General features: G+C 40.9%; 2 protein-coding genes across 2 annotated transcripts in view; both read left to right on the forward strand.

The window, feature by feature from the left end:
• The window catches only part of LOC128774152 (leucine-rich repeat-containing protein 37A3-like), a 29,077-nt gene extending 24,185 nt beyond the window's left edge, over nucleotides 1-4,892 (forward strand). Inside the window, exon 8 of the mRNA XM_053892224.1 lies at nucleotides 4,795-4,892. Within this exon, the coding sequence (XP_053748199.1) occupies nucleotides 4,795-4,870 (76 nt within the window). The 3' untranslated portion in view covers nucleotides 4,871-4,892. The remainder of the gene's footprint in view (nucleotides 1-4,794) is intronic.
• Nucleotides 4,893-5,432: 540 nt separating this feature from the next.
• On the forward strand, nucleotides 5,433-24,150 carry LOC128774298 (leucine-rich repeat-containing protein 37A3-like). Its single transcript, XM_053893278.1, has 6 exons — nucleotides 5,433-5,504; nucleotides 13,334-13,452; nucleotides 15,481-17,642; nucleotides 18,025-18,129; nucleotides 23,903-23,957; nucleotides 24,037-24,150. The coding sequence occupies exons 1-5, from the start codon at nucleotides 5,479-5,481 to the stop codon at nucleotides 23,927-23,929; spliced, it is 2,439 nt and encodes an 812-aa protein (XP_053749253.1). The 5' UTR covers nucleotides 5,433-5,478; the 3' UTR covers nucleotides 23,930-23,957; nucleotides 24,037-24,150.
• Nucleotides 24,151-25,889: the final 1,739 nt, after the last annotated feature.

Genomic DNA, 25,889 nt, shown 5'->3' on the forward strand with positions numbered 1-25,889 from the left:
ACTTGCACAGAGCCCGCCAGTAAGCTTGTAGGTATTAATGCCATTTTTATTTTTTCAAAGCCAAAGGACATTCGGAGCCTCAAGGTTGAGGAACTGTGTTTAACCAGACATGTGACACTCACGTTCTTTCTCTTCATAACATCGTCTGACTGGATATTAACTAGTGTTACACAAACCCGACATGTTAATGGGCCTGAAAAAACGTAGAAGAAGGGGCTGGAATAGGAAGAATAGGGGAGTTTCCAAGGCAAGAACAAAAATGCATGGCTCCCAGCCGCACCGCTAACTCCCTCTGACCTCCGTTGTGGAAGAGTTTGAATCTTCGCTCCCCTTTTCTCCACCTACTAACATGTTTGATCTTCTGGCAACTGGTTCTCTATTTATCACAACATGGTTCTTTTTTTTTTTTCTTCAAATTGAGATATAGTCCGCATAATAGAATATGCAACATTATAAAGTATATAGTCCAATGGTATACTTTGATAGACAATAATCACTGCTAATTCCAGAACATTGTCATTGCCCCCCTCGAAAGAAATACCATACCCATCAGCCTTTACTCCCCATTCCCCCCTCCTCCCAGGCCCCTGGCAACAACTAATTTACCTTCTGCCCCTATGGATTTGCCTATTCTGGACATTTCATAGAAATGTGTGTCTAGTTTCTTTCACATGGCTTGTTGGCTTCAAGATTTATCCGGTTGTAGCATGTTTCAGTACTTCATTCCTTTTTTTAATGTTTATTTATTTTTGAAAGAGAGCGCACACACAAGCGGGGAAGGGGCAGAGAGAGAGGGGGACAGAGGATCCAAAACCACAGAGCCTGATGTAGAGCTCGAACTCGTGAACTGTGAGATGACGACCTGAGCCAAAGTCAGATGCTTAACCGACTGAGCCACCCAGGTGCTCCAGTCACATTTTGTTCATCCATTCGTGAGTTATTGGACATTTGGATTATTTTGACTTTTTGGCTATTGTGAATAATGCTGCTATGAGTATTCACGTACAAGTTTTTGTGTGGTCATATGTTTTTAATTCTCTTGGGTACATACCTAAGAGTGGAATTGCTGGGTCATGTAGTAACTCTATATTTAACCCTTTTGAGGAACTGCCGAACTGTTTTCCACAGTGACTACACCATTTTACATTCCCACCAATGTATGAAGATTCTGGTTTCCCCAAATCTTGCTACCACTTATCATTGTCTCTCTGTTCGATCATAGCCATCTTAGTGAGTGTAGAGTACTATCTCATTGTAGCTTTGATTTATATTTCCCTAATGACCTAAGACATTGAGCATCTTTTCATGTGCTTATTGGCCATTCATGTATTTTCTTTGGCGAAATGTCTCTTCAAATCCTTTACCCATTTAAACATTTGATTATTTGTCTTTTCACTGAGTTTTAAGAGTTCTTTATATATTCTGGATGTTCTGGATACTAGACTTGTATCAGACATATGATAGTTTTGGGTTGTTTTTTTATTTTTAAATAAAGTCCAGTTTATCTATTTTTCCTTTGGTTTGTTGTGCTTTTTGTGTCATGTCTAAGAAACCGTCGCCTAAATCCAAGGTCATAAAGATTTCTCTCCTGAGAGTTTTATAGCTTGAGCTCTTCCTTCTAGGTCTTTGACTCATTTTGAGTTAATATTTATATATGGTGTGAAGTGTAGGAATCCAACTACATTATTTGGTATGGGGATATACGGTTGTCCCAGCATCATTTGAAAAGACTAGTCTTCCCACGTTGAATGGTGTTGGCACCCTTGTTGAAAATCAGTGGGCCATAAATGTGAGGATTTGTTCCTGGACTGTCAGTTCTGTTCCATCAACTTACATGTCTGTTCTTTTGCCAGTACCACACCGTGATTACTGTAGTTTTGAAGTAGGTTTTGAAACCAGGGCGTGTGAGTCTTCCCATTTTGTTGTTCTGTGTCAAAATCGTTTTGGAGCACCCGGGTAGCTCAGTTGGTTAAGTGGCCGGCTCTTGATTTCAGCTCAGGTCATGACCTCATGGTTTGTGAGATGGAACCCCGTGTTGCAATCTGCACTGACAGCATGGAGCCTGCTTGGGATGCTCCCTCTCCTTCTCCCTCTGCCCCTCCCCTGCTCACACTTTTCCCCACTCACACTCGCTCATGTTTGCTCTTCTGCACGGGTGTGTATGCTCGCTGTCTCTCAAAATGAATAGATAAACTTTTTTTTTTTTTTTAAAAAGATCATTTTGGCTATTCTCGGTCCCTTGAATTGACATACAGATTTTAGAATTAGCTTGCCAATTTTTGGAAAGAAGTCAGTTGGGGTTTGGATAGGGATTATACTGAAACCACAGTTCAATTTGGGGTATAGTGCCATTTTAACAATATTTTCTTCTGGTCCGTGAACATGGCATATCTTTACACTTATTTCAATCTTCTTTAATTTCTTTCAACAACGTTTTGTGGTTTTTAGTGTGATTCTTGCACTTCTTTGGTTAAATGTTTTCCTAAGTATTTTGTTCTTTTGAGTACTGTTATACATGGAATTGTTTTTCTAATTTTATTTTTGGAATAGTCATTGCTGATGTATAGAAATAAAGCTAATTTTTACATATTGATCTTGTGTCCTGTAACCTTGCTGAACTCATTTATTAGTGCTAAGGTTTTTTTTCTACATTCCCAGGAATATGTCTTGTGGTCTTCTAGTTACCCAGGAAGATGTTGGAGCATTTCAAAGTCCCTATGGACATCTCATTTCTCAGCTTTTTCCTTTTAGGCTTTTTGTTTAGGCTATTTTTTGTCTTGTTATCAATTGCCTCACATAGCTGCCAGATTAAAACATTTATCTATAATTGTTTTCAAAAAATGCCCCTTGGGAAGAGGCTATTTTAGCACTGTGCAGTTCTCAGTGAGGTCAAGGGCAAGGCTTTCAAGTGAAGTTTTTTAGGGACCCCACTAGACAGGTAAAACAATGACAGTTTGTTCCTTGGGAATGAGGCTTTAAGGAACTTGAGCTCCATTCTGTTCCCCTGGGATGTGGGCAATTTTTAAGGCTACCATCACGATGGAGAGCAGAGGTTGAGGACAAGTTAAAACAACAGAGCTCACTGTTCTCATAGAAATTAGTAATTTTTTCTTTAATAAATGCTCTCCGGGTTGCTGCAAGCCCATTGGTTAAAATTTCCAAAGTTCTGAGAAAGTTGATTTTGACCATTTTTGCTAGTTTTTTGTTGTTGTTGTTGCTTTTACGGAAGGATGAATTTTCAGACGTCCTTCCTTTCTCATTTTCACTGATTCACCTGTAACAGGGCTTTAAAATGTCTAAAGTCTCAGGGCACCTGGGTGGCTCAGTTAACTGCCTGACTCTTGATTTCGGCTCAGGTCATGATCTTGCGGTCATGGGATCAAGCCCCATGTCAGGCTCTGCACTGGGCATGGAGCCTGCTTGGGATTCTCTCTCTCTCTCTCTTCCTCTGCCTCTCCTTCACTCATACTCTTGTACTCTCTCTCTCAAAAAATAGAATACAAAAATAAAAAATGAAATCTCTAAAGTCTCAATGATCACAGGCTAATTAAATCCTTAATCATGGGAGATGATTAGAGGAAAGGAATAAAAATAGAAAATGTAATTCTTAGAGAAGCTCTCCCAGATGGAGAGATGAAGTTCAGCAAAGTGTTTCTATATTTAATGCTCTCAAAGTTAAGTTTAAGGTAACGGCTATTTTAAACCCCCTTTTTTTTTCATACAAGTTAAATACAGGCTTTGGAGTCAGAACTGAGTTCAGATTCCAGCTCTGCTTCTTGACTGGCTTGACAAACTGGGACAAATTATACAACCTCTCTGTACTTCAGTTTCCTCACTTGTAAAATGGGGTAATGATGTATCTATCACATAAGGTTATTGTGAGGTTTAAATGTGAAATGCTGATCACAGATGCCCTATGGCTCAATAGTATTGGTTGCGATGATTATCCTTATAATTTTGCAAAAGTACAGTGATGATTCTTGAGCAGAGTCAACCTAAAGGCAGATTTTCTTTTCTTTCTTCCTGTTTCCTTCACTTTATTTTTGCTGTAAAGAACTGAGAAGAAAATCTACTCGGCATTTTGGAATAAAAACTTGTGTCAAGCAGTGACAAAAAGTTATTTATTCAACAAGCCTTCACTAAGTAACTAGTAAATAACAAGCACTCTGTCAGGCACAGGGACAAAAATGACAATAGAGTATGGTCCCTGCCCTCAAGGAGCTGGCAGTCCAGGAGATGGATAAGGAAACGGGATCATATGCCACCTAACAAAGGCTGTCATAGGAGAATACACATGGTGGGGGTATAGCTTTCACCATTTCCTCTTAGATTAATCCCTTTGTCTTTGGCCCCCAAACTGAGGAATTGGTCCTATTTTTGTCTTTACCCGGGTGTTTTAAACTGTGGAATTTTTTACATTTCTAGAGATAAAGGAAAAGCACCTAGAATTACAGAGGACACTAGAAACAGTATTTCCTACAGAGCCTGGGCTTCCTACCAGCATAGTCACTTCTAGGATTTTCAGCCCAAAAAGTTCTTTGGCATATCTTTGCTTTGCTGTCCACGTAAAAAAAAAAAAATTTTTTTTCCTCTTTCTGTTCTCCACTTTATCGTCCAGAGAGCTGGGTAGTTCCCAAAGGAAGAGTGCTTTACAGAATCTAAGGGTGATTTATAGGCAAAGGCAGAAAATGATTAGTTTTCACCTTCCAGTTCCATACCCCCAAAATGAACATAAACTTTCATGGTAGTCATTACTGGAAATGCAGATAATTTTAATTCCATTGCATTTTTCAGAATTATCAGTCGTAACCCTCTGTCAACTGTTGAAGATTCCTATCTTTTTAAGTTGCCAGCATTAAAATATTTGTAAGTATTGCAACAATCTCATGGCTCATGAGATGATTTCTGATCGTTTTTGTTGTCATCAAAAGATTAAGTATTTTGCGTTTCGGTTAAAAAGTCGTAATTTAAATTTTAACTGGGTTATTGAAATAAGCATTATTAGCAAAGAAAAAACGTATGTGGGCAAGATAGCCTGCAGAGGAAGGAGTAGTATTGAAGAACACATAACAGACATGGGACTTGTAGATGTAGGTAGAAATACCATTTATCTCAAAGTGGAAAGTGGAGTAAGGTGTATATTAAAAGAAAAAAAGACTAATCAAGAGAGGTGGATGCAATTGAGAATGAAAATGAGGATAAGAGTAAAAAGGATTGTACTGTTGAGCACCAAGGTGATTAATTTGATGATGCACATAAAATGTCTTCATTGGGAGCTTTCTGAAATTATTGTCCATAGCAAGAAAACTCTTGAGCTGACTTGACAAAGAAGCCAGAATTGAAGTAATCACATGTTGCTAAGTATCTTTTTAGGTACAGAATTTTTATCCTTGGGTTCAAATCACGCATGTTTGGGCTTTCTCCTTCAGAGACGTGGGATCAACACAGGTGTCACTTACAACAGTTGAGAGCATCCTCATGATGACCGTTGAATTGGAAACACTGTAAGTTGATTTTTCTTACGTGTATTTTCACTTAGTTGTTTACTTAGATTTGTTTTATTGTTTTCTTAAGTCAGATTTATTGAGGTATAAAATTTACTCTTTTTAAGCATACAGTTTGATGAGTTTTGACAAACGTGTAGTTATGTAACCACCACCACATTTGAGACGTAGAACGTTTCTGTCACCCCAAAAGGCCCCTATGTGCCTTTGCAGCCAATCCCCTTTTCTCACCACCAGCCCTGGCAACCACCAACCTAATTTTTGTCCCTATAGTTTTGCCTTTTCTACAGTGTCTTATAAATGAAATCATACAAGGGGCACCTGGGTGGCTCAGGCAGTTAAGCGTCCGACTTCAGCTCAGGTCATGATCTCGCGGTCTGTGAGTTCAAGCCCTGCATCGGACTCTGTCCTGACAGCTCAGAGCCTGGAGCCTGCTTCGGATTCTGTGTCTCCCTGTCTCTCTACCCCTTCCCCATTTGCACTCCATCTCTCTCTCTCTCTCAAAAATAAATGAACATTAAAAAAAATAAATAAATGAAATCATACAGTATGCAGTCTTCTGTGATTGGTTCCTTTCAGCATAATCCTTTTGAGATTCATCCATGTTTGGTTTTTTTTTAACTTTTTTAACGTTTATTTATTTTTGAGAAACAGAGAGCATAAGCAGGAGAGGGGCAGAGAGAGAGAGAGAGACACAGAACCCGAAGCAGGCTCCAGGCTCTGTCAGCACAGAGCCCAATACAGGGCATGAACCTGCGGAACATGAGATCATGGCCTGAGCCAAAGTCGGTCACTTATCTGACTGAGCCACCCAGGCACCCCAGAGACTCATCCATGTTTTTGCACATGTCAGTAGTTCATTTCCTTTTTATTGCCGAGTAGTATTGCAGTTGTGAGGATATACCAGTTTGTTTATGCATTCATCAGTTAATGGGCATTTGAGTTGTTTCTAGCTTTTTGGCCTTTATGAATAAAGTTGCTTAAAACACTTACATGCAGGTCTTCGTGTGAGCATATGTTTTCATTGGGGGAGGGGGGCAGGTGGTAAAATACCTAATGGCAGGATTGCTACATCATATGCTGAGTGTATATTTAACTTTTTAAGAAACTGCTTACCTGTTTTCTAAAGTGGATGTACCATTTTGCATTCCAGCCAGCAGTATATGAGATCTTCTATCTATCCTTTCTTCTAATGTCTTTATCTATTTTTCATAAGGTGAATGTTGGCCTTAAAATTGAGTTGGGAAGTATTCCCCTCTCTTCAATTCTCTAGTACAGTTTGTGCAGAATTGGCATTATTTTTTCCTTAAATGTTTGCTAGAATTCACCAGTGAAGCCATGTGGGCTTGAAGCTTTCTTTGTGAGAAAGTGTTAAACTACAGATTTTATTTTTGTAATAGTGCTACTTAAATTACATACTTTATTTTTTTGAGTAGTTCATGTCTTTCAGGGAATCTATTTCATCTTGAAGTTATTGACATAAAGTATTTTATAATAATCCCTTATTATCCTTTTAGTATCTGTAGAATTGTAGTGATGTCATTCCTCTCATTTTTGATATTGATAATTTGTGTCTTCTCTTGTCTTTTCTTGATAAATCTGGCCAGAAGTTTATCAGTTTTACTTATCTTCTCTAAAAAGTGCCTTTTCATTACAGTGACTTCTCTATTTTTGTTTTCCTTTTCAGAAATTTCTGCTTTGATCTTTATCATTCCATTTTCTCTCCTTACTCAGTGATGAATTTCCTTTTCTTTTTCTAGTTTCTTAAAAGTGGACACTGGGGAAGATGAATACTATATGAGCAACATCCCACATGTTGACATGTTGTGTTTTCAGTTTCAGTTGGTACAAAATAGTTTCTAATATCCATTTTGACTTATTTGACCAATAGGGTTACTTAGGAGTGTGTTGGTTAGTTTCTAAATATTTGGAGATTTTACAGATCTGTTAATTTGTTATTTAATTCCATTGTGGTCACAGAACAATATGTTGGATGACTGAAATCCTTTTAAATTTATTGAGGCTTGTTTTATAGCCAATGAATTCTGGTAATAGATGAGAATATGGCCTATTTTGATAAATATTATGTGTCCACTTGAAAGAAAATATGTAGTCTGCTGATTTGGTGTGGAGTATTCTATAAATGTCAACTAGGTCAAGTAGGTTGGTAGTATTTTTCAAGTCTGATGTATCATTACTCATTTTCTATATATTTTTTCTGTCAATTATTGAGAGAGGGATATTGAAATCTCCAACTATAATTGAGTGCTTATGTGTCTCTCTTTCCTATTCTCCTTAATATATTTGGAAGTTCTATTATCAGATACATAAATTTTTAAGTTATGTCTTTTCTAATAGTTGACATTTCTATCACAATGGAATAACCTCATTTATCCCTGGTAATATCTTTGCTTTGAAATTGACTTTGTCCTATAGTAAATATAGCCACTCAAGGTTTCGTTTGATTAGTGTTAGCAAAGCATAATTTCTTCCATATTTTTAACCTACTTATATCTTTGTATTGAAGATGAATCTTATAGACAGCATATAGTTGGCTTTTGCTTTTTTATCCAGTATGACAACTCTATCTTTTAATTAGGTGATTATACCATTTATATTTAATGTAATTATTTATATGCTTACATTTAAAGCTACTGTCTACTCTTTTCTATGTATCCCATCTGTTCTTTGTTTCTTTTCTTTTTCTTTTTCTTCTTCTTCCTGCTCTTGGGTTGATTTAGTACGTTTTATTATTTTTTGGTGGGGGGATAAATAGTTACAACTCAGGTTTTGTTATTTTAGTAGCTGTTTAATGGTTTGTAGTGTTCATGTTTAACTTATCACAGTCTATCTTCAAATGATATTATATGATTTCATGAATAGTATAAGAACCTTACAATAAATAGTGTACTTCCATTGTTCCCCTCCTGACCTTTGTGCTATTGTTTTCATACATTTTACTTTTAGCACACCATATTATTTTTTTTGTTTAAATAGTCAGTTATCTTTTTTTATTTTTGTATTTTTGAGAGAGACAGAGTGCAAGTGGGGGAGGGGCAGAGAGAGAGGGAGACACAGAATCTGAAGCAGGCTCCAGGCTCTGAGCTGTAGACACAGAGCCTGATGTGGGGCCTGAAATCACAGACTATGAGATCATGACCTGAGCTGAAGTCAGATGCTTAACTGACTGAGCCACCTGGGTGCCCCTCAATTATCTCTTTTATTGAAGTATATATAGATCATGTAATATTAAATTAGTTTCAGGTGTACAACACAGTGATCTTTTATATACATTATGAAATGCTCACAACACAGTGATCAATTATATACATTATGAAATGCTCACCACAATAAGTATATTACAGTATTATTGACTATATTCCCTATGCTGTACTTTTCATCTGGTGACTTATTTATTTTATAACTGCAAGTTGGTACCTCTTAACCCTTTTCACTCATTTTGTCCATATCCCCAGTTTGTTCTCCATATTTACAAGTGTTTTCTCTTTTTTGTTGTTGTTTATTCATTCATTTGGTTTTTTGTTTATTTTTTGTTTATTTTTTACCTTGTTTTATTTTTTATTTTTTAAAATTTGCATCCAAATTAGTTAGCATATAGTGCAACAATGATTTCAGGAGTAGAGTCCTTAGTGCCCCTTACCCATTTAGCCCATCCCCCCTCCCACAACCCCTCCAGTAACCCTCAGTTTGTTTTCCATATTTATGAGTCTCTTCTGTTTTGTCCCCCTCCCTGTTCTTATATTATTTTTGTTTCCCTTCCCTATGTTCATCTGTTTTGTCTCTTAAAGTCCTCATATGAGTGAAGTGATAGGATTTTTGTCTTTCACTGACTAATTTCACTTAGCGTAATACCCTCCAGTTCCATCCATGTAGTTGCAAACGGCAAGATTTCATTCTTTTTGATTGCCAAGTAATACTCCATTGTATATATATACCGCATCTTTCATCCATTCATCCATCAATGGACATTTGGGCTCTTTCCATACTTTGGCTATTGTTGATAGTGCTGCTATAAACATTGGGTGCACATGCCCCTTCAAATCAGCATTTTTGTACCCTTTGGTTAAATGCCTAGTAGTACAATTGCTGGGTTGTAGGGTAGTTCTATTCTTAACTTTTTAAAAACCTCCATACTGTTTTCCAGAGTGGCTACAGCAGTTTGCATTCCCACCAGCAGTGCAGAAGGGTTCCCCTTTCTCCACATCTGTTGTTTCCTGAGTTATTAATTTTAGCCATTCTGACACATGTGAGGTGGTATCTCATTGTGATTTTGATTTGTATTTCCTTGATGATGAGTGATATTGAGCATCTTTTCATGTGTCTGTTAGCCTTCCGGATGTCTTCTTTGAAAAACCGTCTATTCATGTCTTCTGCCCTTTTCTTAACTGGATTATGTATTTGATTTTTTGGGTGTTGAGTCCTTTATATATTTTGGATACTAGCCCTTTATCAGATTATGTCATTTGCAAATATGTTCTCCCATTTCATCAGTTGCCTTTTAATTTTGTTGATTGTTTCCTTTGCTGTACAGCTTTTTATCTTTTTTTAATGGATGTTTGTTTTTGAGAGAGAGAGCACAAGAGTGGGGTAGGGGCAGAGAGTGAGGGAGACAGAGGATCTGAGCAGGCTCCGCACTGTCAACAGAGAGTCGATGCGGAACTCGAACTCACAAACCGTGAGATTATGACCTGAGCTGAAGTCAGAAGCTTAACCGACTGAGACACCCAGGTGCCCCAGAAGGTTTTTATCTTGATGAGGTCCCAATAATTCATTTAAAAAAATGTTTGTTTGTTTGTTTGTTTACGTTTATTTTTGAGAGAGAGAGACAGAGTGCAAGCAGGGGAGGGGCAGAGAGAGAGAGGGAGACACAGCATCTGAAACAGGCTCCAGGCTCCAAGCTGTCAGCACAGAGCCTGACACGGGGCTCAGACTCACGAACTGTAAGATCATGATCTGAGCCAAGTCAGATACTTAACCAACTGAGCCACCCAGGTGCCCCTATTAATTAATTAATTAATTAATTAAGAACATGGACACACACATACATGTATACATGGGGGGGAGCAGAGAGAGAGGGAGAGAGAGAATCTCAAGTGGAGAGAGAATCCTGATGCGGGGTTCAATCCACGACCCTGAGATCACGACCTGAGCCAACACCAAGAGTCAGGCATTCAACCCGCTAAGCCACCCAGGCACTCCTCAGTAGTTCATTTGTACTTTTGTTTCCCTTGCCTCTGGAGACGTGTCTCTAGTAAGAAGTTGCTTTAGCTGAGCTCAAAGAGGTTTCTGCCTGTGTTCTCCTCTAGGATTTTGATGGTTTCCCGTCTCACATTTAGGTCTTTCATCCATTTTGAATTTATTTTTGTGTATGGTGTAAAAAAGTGGTTTAGTTTCATTCTTCTGCACGTTACGGTCCAGTTTTCCCAACACCATTTATTGCGAAGACTATCTTTTTTCCATTGGATATTCTGCTTTATCGAAGATTAGTTGACCATATATTTGTGGCTCCATTTCTCGGTTCTCTATTCTATTCTATTGATCTATGTGTCTGTTTTTGTGCAGTACCACACTGTCTTGATGATTCCAGCTTTGTAATACAGTTTGAAGTCCAGAATCATGATGCCTCCAGCTTTGTTTGTTTGTTTTTTCCCAACATTATAATTCGGGGTCTTTTCTTGTTCCATACAACTTTTAGAATTGTTTGTTCTCGCTCTGTGAAAAATACTGGTGTTTGATAGGGATTGAATTGAATGTGTAGTTTGCTTTGAGTAGTATAGACATTTTAACAATATTTGTTCTTCCAATCCTTGAGCATGGGATGTTTTTCCATTTCTTTCTGTCTTCTTCAATTTATTTTCATAAGCGTTCTATTGTTTTCAGCATACAGATCTTTTACCTCTTTGATTAGGTTTATTCCTAGGTATCTTATGGTTTTTGGTGTTTGTTTTTTTTTTTTAATTTTAGAGACAGAGTGTACAAGTTGGGGAGAGGGGCAGAGGAGAGAGAGAGAGAGAGAGAGAGAGAGAGAGAGAGAGAGAGAATATCTTAAGAGAATCTTAATCTAATCCATGCTGAGCGTTGAGCCTGACACAGGGCTCGATCTCACGACCCTGAGATCCTGAGCCGAAATCAAGAGTAGGATGCTTCATTGACTTAGCCCATCCAGGCACCCCTTGTTTGTTTGTTTTTTTCTGAGATTCTACATATAAGTGAAATCATATAGTGAAATGATATACATACATATAGTGAAGTGAAATCATAACCTATATAGTTACCAGTTCTAATGTTCTTCATTCCTTTGTGTGGATCCACATTTCCGTCTGCTATCCTTTTCCTTCTGCTTAAAAATACTTTCTTTAGGGGCACCTGGGTGGCTCAGTCAGTTAAGCATCCAACTCTTGATTTTGGCTCAGGTCATAATCTCACAGTTTGTGAGCTCAAGTCCCGCGTTGGGCTTTGCTTGGGATTCTCTGTCTCCTCAGTGCTCTTTCCCCCTTGCACACGCATACTGCACGTGCCCTCTCTCTCTGTCTCTCAAATAAACATTTAAAAAAATACTTCCTTTGGCATTTCTACAGTGTAAGCCTGCTAATGATGAATTCTTCCAGCTCTTGTATGTCTCAGATAGTCTATCTTGCTTTTATTTTTGAAAGATTTGGGTATAGAATTCTAGCTTGATGGCTATTTGGTCCCCCTCTCCTTTTCACTGCCTGAAAGATGTTGCCCCACCGAGTTCTGGCTTACATTATTTCCAACAAGAAATATGTTGTCATTGTTATATCTTTGTTGCTCTGTGTGTCATGTGTGGTTTTGTTCCTTTGGCTGCTTTTAAGATTTGCTCTTTATCACTGGCTTTGACCAGTTTGATTATCATGTGCCGTGGTGTAGTTTTATCCGTGTTTAATGGATTAAACTAAACATGTAGTTTAATCCATGTTGTGCTCAGATTTCATTGACCTTGCTGGATTTGTGAGTTTATAGGGTTTACTTATTTGGAAATGTGGGGGCTATTAGTTTTTCAAATTTTTTTTATATCTCCTCTCCTTCGTGGACTCTAAGTATACATATATTAGGCCACTTGAAGTTGTTGCACAATTCATTGAGTTAAGGAGAGGCATGGGGTTTTTTCCATATATGAAATACTGTTATAATAACTTTTTTAAATGTCCTTGTCTGCTAATTGTAGCATTTGTGTAGATTATGGATTAGTTTTTGATTGATTGCTTTTTAAAAAAAAAAAATTAACATTTATTTATTTTTAAGACACAGAGAGTGATCAGGGAAGGGGTAGAGAGAGAGGAAGTTAAATCTGAAGCAGGTTCCAGGCTCCGAGCTCTCAGCACAGAGCCTGATGTGGGGCTCAAACCCATGAACCACGAGATTATGACCTGAGCCAAAGTTGATTGCTTTTTATCCTCAGTATGGGCCATATTTCAGATTTATTCAAACTCTTAGAAGTCTACCCTCTTTCTGTGTGCTCTCAACCCGAAGTGAGACTTTTGGCTTGGAAGGAGTTACCTGTGTATTAAACTACTGATCAGTGTCACCCAGTTCTAATCTCTATCTCATTCTAAGGGTACCATACCCCATGTCATCCTTACCTTTCCGTTGGGCACCTCTGTCCTTCTATCTGTGTATTTATAATATTCAAGAGCAGCAGTTGGCCAACTGGTCCCTACCCAACCATCCAGGCCATGTGCCTCAAGAATTCCTTTTTGCACAGCCCTGTGATGACTTTGGCCCGCCTCTTCTACCTACTCGAGTAACTCCTTTACCACTAATTTAATTGTCTGTGTTTCCATTTATAGGATTTTACCTAGCCGTATGGCCTGCTGTCTCTGCCAATTTAAAAATACTATTGAGGTTGTCTGTAAGACCGTCAAGCTACATTGTGACAGTGCATGTCTGACAAATGGCACACGTTGTGGTAAGTCCTAATTGCCTGATGATAAATTTGTAAATTTTTATTTTATTTGTGGTTTAACTTTTATTTTTAATCAACAATGATAATTTTTTTTAATGTTTATTCATTTTTGAGAGAGAGAGCATTCACGTGCGTGAGCTGGGAGGGGGCAGAGAGTGAGTGAGGGGGACAGAGAATCCGAAGCAAGCTCTACACTGACAGCAGCAAGCCCCATGCGGGGCTGAACTGTGATATCATGACCTGAGCCAAAGGGATGCTTAACTGACTGGGCCACCCAGGCACCCTAACAATGGTAAATTTTTAAACTAATGATGTCATTGCATTATTTTTACTCATTCAGAGTTCAGATCCCTAAATTTCTAAGAACTATTCCTTTGTTAAAAGTCAGATTCTCAGTTACATTATTAAGTCAACTACCCCCAAATGAAAACCTGTTCACATAGTGCATCATAGCTTATAAGCTGATTTTACGTGCGTTAGGTCTCAGGTGCCCTTTGTCTTATAGGACAGGTGGAGATACCTTTTTGTTTATTTTGTTGTTTTTATAAGTGTGTAAGAGTACAAGTGATGCTGATTTCTGAAAAAGTTTTATTTGGAGCCTCTGTGTTTCTGTGCCCTAACCAGAAGCTGCTACCCAACCGTTCTAACGGATGAGAGGGCTCTTCTATCCTTGGGCTGTCCAACTCTTGTTCTGAATCTTAAGCTTTTCTATCCAAAACTCGGGTGCTTTTAGGTATTTTTCTGTTCTTAGGTTTCATTGGCACTAACTTGGTGACTTCCAAAATGTGCTTTTGCACCTGGATAGCTTGAATATGGGTCCCTGTCAATGGTCTAGGGCACAGCATAAATTACACTTTGCTACTTCTATAAGTGGTGTTGCTTATTTTCCAAAACAATGTTTTACCAATTATCTTACTCCCGTCTCCCTTAGAGGTGGGCAGAATAGGCTTTTTTTTTTTTTTATCTCCTTTGACAGGCGAGGAAAAATGAGATCAGAGGTGCCTTAGCCTAGCACTCGAGTCTCCTCTCCTGTTTTGGGCGCTCCGCCAGCCCACTGCTCCTCCTCTCTCGTGACCTTTATCACCTCCTCCTCCGACTCTCACCAGCACCACTAAAAATACTTTTAATTCTTCTGGAAAAACCCAGCTGCACAGTGCTGTTCAGTGTACACAAGCTGTACGCTTGACCTTCATGTAGTTGGAAGCTCTGGATGGTTCTCTCAGTAAAGCTAGAAATCTGGAAATGAAAGGAAATGAAAGCAAAGTAGGCATTTGACCAAAGTTTCTTTATCCCTTCTGCATTTTAAAACCTCAAGTATCATTCCGTTGATTTTTTTGAACGCCCCACAGTGGCATCTCTCTCATAGCTGGAAAATCTCTTAACCTATACCCCACATCTCTGCCCAAATTTAAGCAAAGAACCAGGGTGGACTTAGCGGGTCTTGTGTTTAGTTTTTTCTGTCTAGAGCTTATGTTACGGGAGGTGCGATATATGGGAGCAGGGACCAAGCAAAAGAATTGGTGGGTGGGCGGAGAGGGCGTGTCCAGATGAGGACCTGCTGGTGACGGGTGTTGTCCCGGGCATATGTGATGGTAGCAAGAACTCAAGCCCACTGAAGACGTAGAAGGAGGAAGACTCGCGCTCCCTCTGCCCCCGAAGCAGGACAGGGTGGGCTATGTGAATGCCAGGAGTCGCACTAGAGCTGCACACAGTTTAGCCGAGTATCTTCCGGCCTTGGCTTTTCTTGAGGCCTGGGCAATCGGCCCTTAGGGACCAATGGAATAACTCTAAATATACTTATTCACACTGTGGAATGTTCTGAGGAAATAGCTACTTTTTCAAAACACATCTTTTTGTCCTTTTGTTGTTGCCAATCGTGGGTCCAAGTCTGAGTTCGTCTCCTCTCTAAATGGCGCTCGAGTATTTGCTGATTCTTAATTTGCTTGACTGGGACGTATGACTGTGCATTGACAAAGAGCTGTGCTGTCAGTCTTTCATTATCAAAACTCATCTCTTCTTCTTCTTCGACAGATCAGGAAGTATACCTAAGGAAGGCAGAAGGATCATTCATGAAGGTATTGACAGCTCGAAAGAAGAGCGCCAGCACGGAGCTGACTATTGAGCCAGAGAAGGCGTCCTCAGACATAGATCGTGTCAGTTTGTCAGCCTTTATGAACGAGCAGCTAGACTTCAATGACGAAAGTGATGTCATTAGTGCACTGAATTACATATTGCCTTATTTCTCGGAGGGCAATCTAGAAGACGTAGAATCGACGCTGTTACCGTTCATTAAACTTCTGTTTTCAAATGTGCAAGAGGGAGACAAGCCCGTGGGTCACTCGATGAACGACACAGGGGACCCTTCTCTTAAACCTGGATCCAACAATTCAACTTACAAGAATAAACTGAGAAAACTCTACTTTCTGGAAAATTTGTTAGATGCAGAAACTCAGGAAAAAGTTGATGACGTGAAAAAGAAAGAAAAAATGGCCATGCTTATACATTCCAGCCTTTTAGGTCCCAAGTTTAAACGTCAAATCTTTCCAAAGAAATTGGAAACTGCCCAACCGCAGGAGAAGAGCCTAGACGAGGTTGAGAGTGTGGGGAAAAAGTTCCTGAGAGTGAAAAAGGTCATCAAGGGCCCAAAGGGCATACGGAAAAGGCACTTAAAAGAACTGAGACGTCAGAACATCCAGAGGAAACAGAGCGCCCAGCCATCTGTGGAGAACATGGCCAAGGAAAGAAGGCTCAGGACACCATCCCCAGGGGAGCTTCACGTGGCGCACAGGCCCAGCAAATCAGTGGGAAGCTCCTTCAATACAGAGCCTTCGTTCATAGATGAGCACAAGGCAGCGGTCTCTTCTCTCATGAAGCAATACTTTTTGGACAGGCCTTCTGCCACCCCCGCTCCCAAGGAAAGAAGGCTCAGGAGACCATCCCCAGGGGAGCTTCCCGTGGTGCACAGGCCCAGCAAATTAGTGGGAAGCTCCTTCAATACAGAGCCTTCGTTCATAGATGAGCACAAGGCAGCGGTCTCTTCTCTCATGAAGCAATACTTTTTGGACAGGCCTTCTGCCACCGCCGCTCCCAAGGAAAGAAGGCTCAGGAGACCATCCCCAGGGGAGCTTCCCGTGGCGCACAGGCCCAGCAAATTAGTGGGAAGCTCCTTCAGTACAGAGCCTTCGTTTGTAGATGAGCACAAGGCAGCGGTCTCTTCTTTCCTGAAGCAATACTCTTTGGGCAGGCCTTCTGCCACCCCCGCTCCAAAATCCCCACCTGACGTGAAAAAAGAATCAAAAGACTTAACATACACCATTTTTCTTTTAGAAGTTGCAAATGCTAGAGTTAGAAATATGAAGGCTTTCAGACCAGCCTCACTCCCCAGAAAGACACACCGCTTTCATAAAAGTCGCTCCCGTGTGGTCCACAGAACACCCAAGGCCAAACTGAATCGAAAGTCCAGAAAGGAAAGTTCACTCAGTAATAGACAGCTGCTTGCAAAGAGGCCTCCATCCTCTGCAGTCAGGAGCCTCATAAATTCCCCTTCACGAGAGGATTTTTCATCTCCGGGAGAACTGAGTCCTCAGAAAAATCCTTTTCCAGAATTATTTGCTCCTTCAGGAACTTACAGAGAAAACACTACTGTAGAGAACACTACTGCTCAAAATGTTTCTGAAGAAAATATTTCTACAGGAAACACTACTATGCCAGAACAAACCCTCCCTGAATTCACAGACCGTAAGAATCTTTCCACTGCTAATTCTACTGTTACTGCAGACAACTCTATGCCGACCGTTAAACAAACCAATGATACACAACGGGAATACCACAATGCGGGCACTGGCTTGCCCCCAAAAGCCACAGGCTTCACTGTGTCAAAGCTCTCGTCCTCGGGTGATCTGTTTGAAATTCAGTTAAACCAGCAGCTACAGTCCCTCATCCCCAGCAATGATGTGAGAAGGCTCATTTCTCATGTTATCCGGACTTTGAAAATGGACTGCTCTGAGACCCAGGTGCAGCTGGCCTGTGCCAAGCTCATCTCCAGAACAGGCCTCCTGATGAAGCTTCTCAGCGAGCAGCAAGAAGTAAAGGTGTCCAAGGCAGAGTGGGATACGGACCAATGGAAAAATGAGAATTATATCAATGAGAGCACAGAAGTCCAGAGTGAACAGAGAGAGCAGGAGTCAAGGGAGGTGAGGATAAATCCCCAAATGTGGGGTCTCGACATTTAGGTGGTTTAGGACATGGACCCAAGCACAAGGACCGGGGGCTCCTAGTCCGGGTCTTGTCTTGGCCACATAATTTTGGCTAAGGCAGTGATCTGCCACTTTGCTCATTTAGGAAACAGTGCCGCTGTTCCCAGAGGAGACAAAAAGAGGACCTAACATACAAGATACATCAAGTCTTGAAGAAAATGCTAATGATTAAGATTACATATCACATTAGATTTGGTATATTCCTTAAGAACCTATAAGCGATTCATCGGAAAGAATGGGGTTTTAGAGTCGTTAAAGAATAGTTAACTTTCATCCTATCTCTGTTTTCTAAAAAAATTGTTCTTTCCCTTTTTTTTAGCTCACAAAAGAAGTTCCAGGCTATGGCTATAACAACAAACTCATCTTGGCAATATCTGTGACTGTAGTAGTGATGATTTTGATCATAGTGTTCTGTCTCATTGAGGTAAGGACAACAATTAATTCAGATTCCCAGACTATATTCCTTCTTTACAGTAGATTCAGAACCCACAAACTGAAAATCAAAGCCACTTTCCCACCTATCACGACGTGATATCCCTCTTCAGTCTGGAGGACTGAGATATGCTTTGTCCTTTTATTGCAAAGTATATTCCAGGGATTTTAAAAGGAACCCCACTGCCGGGAGACATCTGTGGATTGTAACCAAGATAACAAGCCATTAGCTTGTTCTGAGACATTAGGTCTAAGAAGGCCACAGTTGACATGATAGTAAAATTTCTTCAACTCAAAAAAATGATGTCGATTCGATGCACTCACCAGTCATCCTCCTACTACCACTGATTTCTTTCCTCGTTGGCTAAAATGATGAGAGAGAAATAGTCTTCACCCTCATGGAGCTATCAGTCATCTTGGAAGAAAGGGCATGGCTTAGAGATAAAAGTGTCATCTTGTTGATTAATTAGATGTGCCTACAGCTCTCTCCTCCACTTCGCAAGGCATTGTGTAAACAGGTTCAGTTAAAACCCTGCAGCTAAAATCCTGCATCAGGCTACTCAGAGCGTGTCATAATTACAGTTGCCTATTCCTGGAGCTTGCCTGTTTACCTTTTATTCAATTATGTATGAATTGAATATATATTCAATATATTTATTCAAATATACATATGCTTATTATATATCTATATCTATATCTATCTATCTATATATATCTATATCTATATCTATATTGCCATCTGTCATGGCAACCCTCCATTTCAGCCAAAGCAGCCCCTCACCATCCCCTAGTCAGACCATGCCCATTCCTACTTTTGTTGGTGACTTTGCCCACTTGAAATTCCTTTATTTCACTCTGCTGGTGGAAGTCCCGTGAGCCTTCAAAAGCCAACTCGAGTTCATCTTTCTTCACAAAGCCTTCCCCGAATACTGTAATACTCCTGGACCTAGTCCTTCTGTGAGATTGTCACCATTTCTTAGGGTCTGCAGTGACGCATTCCCCTCCCCTGATAACAAAAATATGCTAAACAGTTTGTTAAAAGGCAGCTCCTCAAGAGAGAAATATCAGGGTCATGGATCAGAGCAGAGATATGTAAGGCTTCCTGGTCTATCAGACTTGAGTAAAACCTGACTGGATGTATTAACTGCTAAGGAGAAACATGTCTGTCTTCTGGAGGGTTGGTCAGTAGTAAAAGCATAGAAATGGTGAGGAAGAGACCAACATGGGCAGTGCCCACCTAGCCTTGCCTAAGAGTAGAGATGGCACCTCAGGCAGCAGATGAGAGTCAGGCCCACCAGCCGGGCTGTGCCCGCGGGGCAGATGGATGGATCTAGCTACCTCCGTCCTTTCCATGAAACACTGGATTCAGCTAATTACTTTTCTTCCACTTCTCTTCTCACCAAATAGCCTTCTGATTATACTTCAGTGTGCCACAGAGGCCTGTCTCCACAGGAGACAGGAGTCCCAATCATGTGGACACAGATGCCCTATCTGTGGAATGGGTGGAATGGATGTTTTCCTTATTGTCAAGTCATGACCTGACATTCTGATTTTGATCAATCCTGTGACATTGGTAAGGTGATATTGCCTCCATGCAGAAAGAAGTGCGTTCTCTCTTGATGAGATCAGAGTCTGATTTCTCAGCCTAAGAGCCTAGGAACTAGCGTGGGGTCAACTTACCATGACCTCTGGGAAGAGAAATCATTGGCCATTGTCCAGTCAGTACTCTGCATCTTGAGGTGGCCTGCAGCCTTTTGCTTTTGGGAAGTTCTATAAACTCCTATTGCTGTTTTAAATTCCTATGTGGTTTAACCTTGTGTTTATATTTTTTTATGTGGTTTCATTATTTCCTCTCCCTACTTAGATGATACACTTTTTGAGGTCAGAGACCATGCAGTTTTTTTCCTGTAGTGGACAATAATGATGTTCAAAGGAAGAGATGAGGCATTGTGTCAATTTCACAATGAGGAATAATGCAACGTAATATTTATGTGAAGTAGCCTACAGAGTCCAGCAATAGACAGATCCGTGGGTGACTAGGACTTTTAAAATGTTACCTTTTAGAGGCGCCTGGGTGGCTCAGTTGGTTAAGCGTCCTACTTTGGCTCAGGTCATAATTTCATGGTTCAGGAGTTCGAGCCCTGTGTTGGGCTCTGTGCTGACAGCTCAGAACCTGGAGCCTGCTCTGGATTCTGTGTGTGTGTCTCTCTCTCTTTGCCCCTCTCTCACTCTTACTCTCTCTCTCTGTCGCTCTCAAAAATAAATAAATAAACATTGAAATGTTACCTTTTAGTATTCAAATCAGTGGAAGAAAATAAATAAATGGTAATAGAACAACTGCTTAATTATTTGGGAGGAAAATAACAACAGATCCCTATTTCTCACCTTAAAAAAACATATTTCAGTACATGTAAAAAAAGAGAAACAGGAACCCATCAAAGTGCTAGAAGAAAACAGAATCAATACTTTTATAATCTTGTGGTGAGAAAAAGCTTTGTGACCTGATACCACATGCAGAAACATTTGATAGATTTGATCGTCTTGTCTGATTTCTGCTTGGAATAAACCAGACATCTGATTTAATCCCCACAGTCCTGTGAGGATGATATCACCATCCTTCTTTCCTACATAGAAGGGGATCAGCTTAAGGCCCCTGTGGCAAAACCCAAAGCAGAACCCAGCTGTGCCTGCAGTCAGCCTGTGCTCCTATCCCACTGTTCTGTCTCCTTCACGATAAAAACACTGACAAATATTTGAAACATTGAAATTCAGTGAAAGCCCTTGAAAGGATTAATATATTTCATATGAAGAGAGTTTTATAAATCAACAGGAAGAGGACAAACAATCCAGGGGATCAAGGGGGCAAGGACTATGATGAACAGGGGGTGTGGACAGTCCGTCACCATATCTGCCTCATGGCTTATGGGACATGGGCCTCGTTAACAAGGCCTTTTCGCCTCATGGTATAAAAATAGTCTCTGATATTTTCTTCTGTACTCTTATAATATTTGTTGTGATTTATTTATTTTTAATCTGTATGGAATCTGTCTGGTGTTTTGGTACAGTCGAGGTAGGGGATCTAACTTTTTTCCCTTGCATAAAGATCCAGTTACTTTAAAATCTTTTATTGAATGGTTCATTCTTTCTTCATGGATCCAAAATACTAGTGTTATCTGGACTCTATTCTATCAACCTGGTTTTCTTTTCCTGTATCAGTATCACGCTACATACTTAACTGCAGTTGCTCTGTAAGAACGTATTTTAACGTCTGCTCTGTGATCTTCTTCTTCATCCATTTTGTAGCTATGCTTGCACATTTTCTCTACCAAATGTCAGCTGGCCAGTTTTTGTTTGAAAAACTGTCTTGGGATTTGAATGGGATTGCCCCGAATTTGTAGGTTAATTTGAAGGGAACTGACATCTTTACACTATTCTCGGAAAATAGTGTCTCACATCACGTATTCGTTTCTTCTTAATGTCCTTCAGAAGAGCTTTAGTGTTTTCATCTCATAGGTCTTACCCATTCTTTGCTAAGTTTATTCCTAGGTACTTTATGCCTTTTTATTGATAATTGTAAATGGGATAATTCTTCCGTCTTTTGATTAATTATTTATGGAACATAGGAAAGTCATTGAGGTTTACATGTTGATCTCTTGATTTTATATATATCTAGCCATCTTGCTGAATTCTCATGTTTCTTCCAACAAAATTTTAGTTGATTCTCTTGGGCCTTTTAGTTTGTCTGTAATTTCATATGCAAATATGTCTTAGTTCTTCCTTTCCACGACTCCATTTTTCCCCAGTGCATCAGTTAGGACCTCCTCAACACCAATGAATAGCAGCAGTGATAACAGACATCCTACTCTTGTCCTTGATTTTAAAACAGTGCTGCTGTTTAGGTTTCTGGTAGACACTTTTCTTTTCCTCCTCCCAAGAATTTTTATTAGGAATTACCTGTTGAATGTTATCTGAGGCAGTCAGTAAAATGTATTACCAGCTGCACGCGAGTTAGGTGTTATTGAAGAGTCAAAGGACTATTCAACAAATTCCTGTCCTAGGAAAAGTTATCATCTCACTGGGTAGATAAGACCTAAAATGCAAAGGAATGAATAAAGATGTGGAGGGAGTGGTTATTGTGATGGGTAACTGTGATCATGTTTTCTTCCAAAACAGATTTATTCTCATAGAACAGCAGCCAAGGAAGGTAAAGAAGGAAGCTCAAGGTAAATATTAGTCTGGCAGTCGTTAAAGTAGAATTTTAGAACTAGATTTTCAAACTCATCTATTTCAATCCCCTCGTTTTACAGCCAGGAAATCACCAAAGGCAGAAAGAATACATATTTGGCCTAATGCTTTGCCTGGATCCAGCAAAGTTAGCTGCCCAGCCAAACCCGAGTTAGAATGGGACTGGCACAGAGCACCTGCTCACTAGACCTTTAAAGAAAGATCGTGGGGGGACGGGGGTGGAAATGTTCAGACCCGTTCCCGCTGGCGGTGGGCATCAGGCCTGGCCACAGACCTTCTCAGAGGCTCTGGAGAAGGGATAGGGAGGGCCAAAAGTCGTGGGGTGAAGGGGCTAGTCTTCAAGCATGATGGAAGGTAGAATACATGAGTCCCTCCCGTAAAGTAGGGGGAAAACTTCCTTCTTCCTCCTTCTGGTTTTCGAGGCCCCGCTCTCCATTCCCTTTATCCAGACCCAATAGAATTTGAACTGGGAGAGACCTTAGATAATCATTTATCTCTTCCTTTTATAATAATGAGATGGAGAAGGAGAAAAGGAAGATATCTTGCCGGACGGTTGTATCACTAGTACCACTAGAACCAGAAAGAAGATGGTTCCTTTCCAGTTGGGCACGTCTCTGACTACACTGTTCTTGGGCTGTGAACTGCATTTTATGTCACAACTCAGTGCACACATACCGTATAGACATAAGTACCTTCTAAAACAAACTTACCATACACTCTGATTCTTTCTGTTCTGTTTTTTTTAAGTTTATTATTTATTTGGGGGGGAGGGTGGAGCAGAGAGAGAGAGAGAGAGAGAGAGAGAGAGAATCCCAAGCAGGTTCTACACTATCAGCACAGAGCCAGACACAGGGCTCGATGTCACAATCTGTGAGATCATCACTTGAGGCAAAATCGAGACTTGGGCTGCTCACCTGACTGAGCCACCCAGGTACCCCCTATTCCGTTTGTATTCAAAAAGAGTATTTTGTGTTTTAGCGCTAGCCGTGTGTTTTCAGGTGATTTCACGACTCACTCACTCATCTGCCTGCAGTGTGAAAGTCAGTGAGCTAGATAACTGCTGGTTGGACTCAGGCATTCACTCGGTGCGATTCATCTTGTAAGGTAAAGCAGCTAGGAAAATAGAAACACCTCCCCACCCGCCAGCAAATGATGCCTGTGAGGCTAAGCCTGGCGGGGACTGATGTAAAATGCTTCTGGAGAGAGTTAGGTGCTTCTGCCGTGTGGTCACCCAGTTTGTTGACTGCACAAGGGCACTTGGCCAAGGGCCAGAAGGTGAGCAGGGTGAAAATCCTGCCTATACTTCATGTCAAGTTACATACAAAGGTCTCCCAGGGACACTGTGGGGCCATTATGGACAGACACAGGAAAATTCTGAAAGCCCAGCATGTATGGAATTATTTCTGAGATCCCAGGTCTGTGTTGATTTTGCTTGCTAATAAGACTGGAGAAATACATTGTGAGAGGCATGGAAAATGGTACGAATCACTAATTGTCTGTGTGTGTGTGTTTCCTTCAAGGGGCTTCTTTGGATCTCTGCTGCGTAAGAGATGCTCAGAGGAAAGTGACAATCAGGTAAATCTGAGGAGGATAAAGTACCGTGGCTGGAGAAGGCAGGGGAAACAGACCTAACGTTGTCCTTTCTGTTTTCTAGGAGGGCTTTTTCTGGAGAAGGCGGCCACTTTGGCTTAGGGACATGTACAGACCCCTCAATGCCACACGCAAGAAAAACATGGCACAGAAGCTACACGACAAGGATTCTTCTGATGAAGATGAGATTTTCAAGATGGAACTAGGGTACGTGATTGGGGAAGATTTTCTCTAAAACGAGGAAATTATGAAGAGTTGAATTGTTCCTTTCGAGAGTCAAAGCCTTGGCATTCTTCTCCTTTTCCCAGGGAGGCTGGCAAAGCCACAGCAGAGAAGACTCGGACCACAGATTCCACTACTGAAGAGCTGGGTGACGAGAGTGAGACAGCATGTGAGATTGCCACAGAGTGAACGCCGTCCTGCCTCAGGCCACCTACAAAGTTTACTTTCCGATACTGGCTTCTCAGCATTGCTTATAAAATACTTGTTTTTCTCATATTAAAATGTATAAATCCATAACCAATTCTAGCCACGTGGTAAGGAATTAAAACGTAAACGGTTAAATATTTATCTACAGACAACAGGGGCCACAGGCGAGAGAAGCAGGACTGAAGCCAGAGTCCCTCGTGGTAGCCAGTATTTCCACAAGACACAGTATGGGCAAAGTAGGGTGAACGGGGCGTCTTTCCGTCATTTCCCTGATACGGTCAGTCTCTGGAAACTGGAAAACGTATCTTCAAGGGGCTTAGACTATTAAGTTAATTAACAGCCTATTCTGGTGCTCTCTCCCCTGGCTCACCAAATACCAGTTATTCACAACGCGCTTGACCCCCTGCCCATAGAGGATCATCTCTCTCTGGCCCCTCTGTGAGGTCTTTGGGGTTGCCAGAATATTTGGATCGCTGAGCCGACCTCCACTGTAGGGCTGAGGCCTGTCTTTCTTCCCAAGAGCTCAAACTCAGACACAAAATGTGTAGTTGGAAGTAGGGTGTTCCTCAACCTTACAAGCTAGTAGATAATTCCCATTGGGTTTTTTTGTTTGTTTTCTTTAAAAAAAAAAAAAAAAAAGTCCCCACCCTCAGAGAGCTAGCAGGGAGATGCTGGAGGGTTAGAGTAAAGAATGTGTGAGAGCAGCAATTACCCAGGACTGCCCTGCTCAGGCCTTTATTTCAGAAAACTTATTGGTGGGGGCACTTACTGTTCACCTGTACCCCACTAGCCTCTGCTGACCCCACTGAGGGTCGGATGCGTGCGGCTGGGCTCTCTCCAGTTCAGCCCAGCACCACACCTACCACTGCTTTCCTACCCAGCTCAGATCAGGGCTGCACGATTCCAAGAGATAATGCAGCACAACGTGCAGAAGACGCAAACATCCCTCCACTTCTGCAGAGGAGGGCGTTAACCAGTCACATTTAGGATGTTGGGAGGAGTCGGGGTGCCTGGGTGGCTCAGTCCAGTGAGCATCCGACTTTGGCTCAGGTCATGACCTCATGGTGTGGGAGTTTGAGCCCTGCATTGGGCTCTCTGCTGTCAGCACAGAGCCCACTTCAGATCCTCTGTCTCCCTTTCTCTCTGTCCCTCCCCCCAGCTCACACACTGTCTCTCAAAAATAGATAAACATTAAAAATAATGAAGTCATCTATGCTTTCTGAGTACATGAATGACAGGTTTTAGAAAAAGGACGTCAGAGTCAAAATACAGTAGTGAATAAAAGAAATCCTGAATTAACAAGGTTTGATAATCTCTTTTCTTAATGTCTGTTTATTTTGAAAGAGAGCAAGGGGGGAGGGGCAGAGAGAGAGGGAGAGAAAGAGTCCCAAGCGGGCTGTGTGCTCAGTGTGGAACCCGATGCGAGGGACTCGATCTTACGACCGTGAGATCACAGCCTGAGCTGAAGTCAAGAGTCGGATGCTTAAC

The sequence above is a fragment of the Panthera pardus genome, unplaced genomic scaffold, assembly GCF_024362965.1.
Source record: "Panthera pardus isolate Hobbes unplaced genomic scaffold, ASM2436296v1 HiC_scaffold_3, whole genome shotgun sequence".
Lineage (NCBI taxonomy): Eukaryota > Metazoa > Chordata > Mammalia > Carnivora > Felidae > Panthera > Panthera pardus.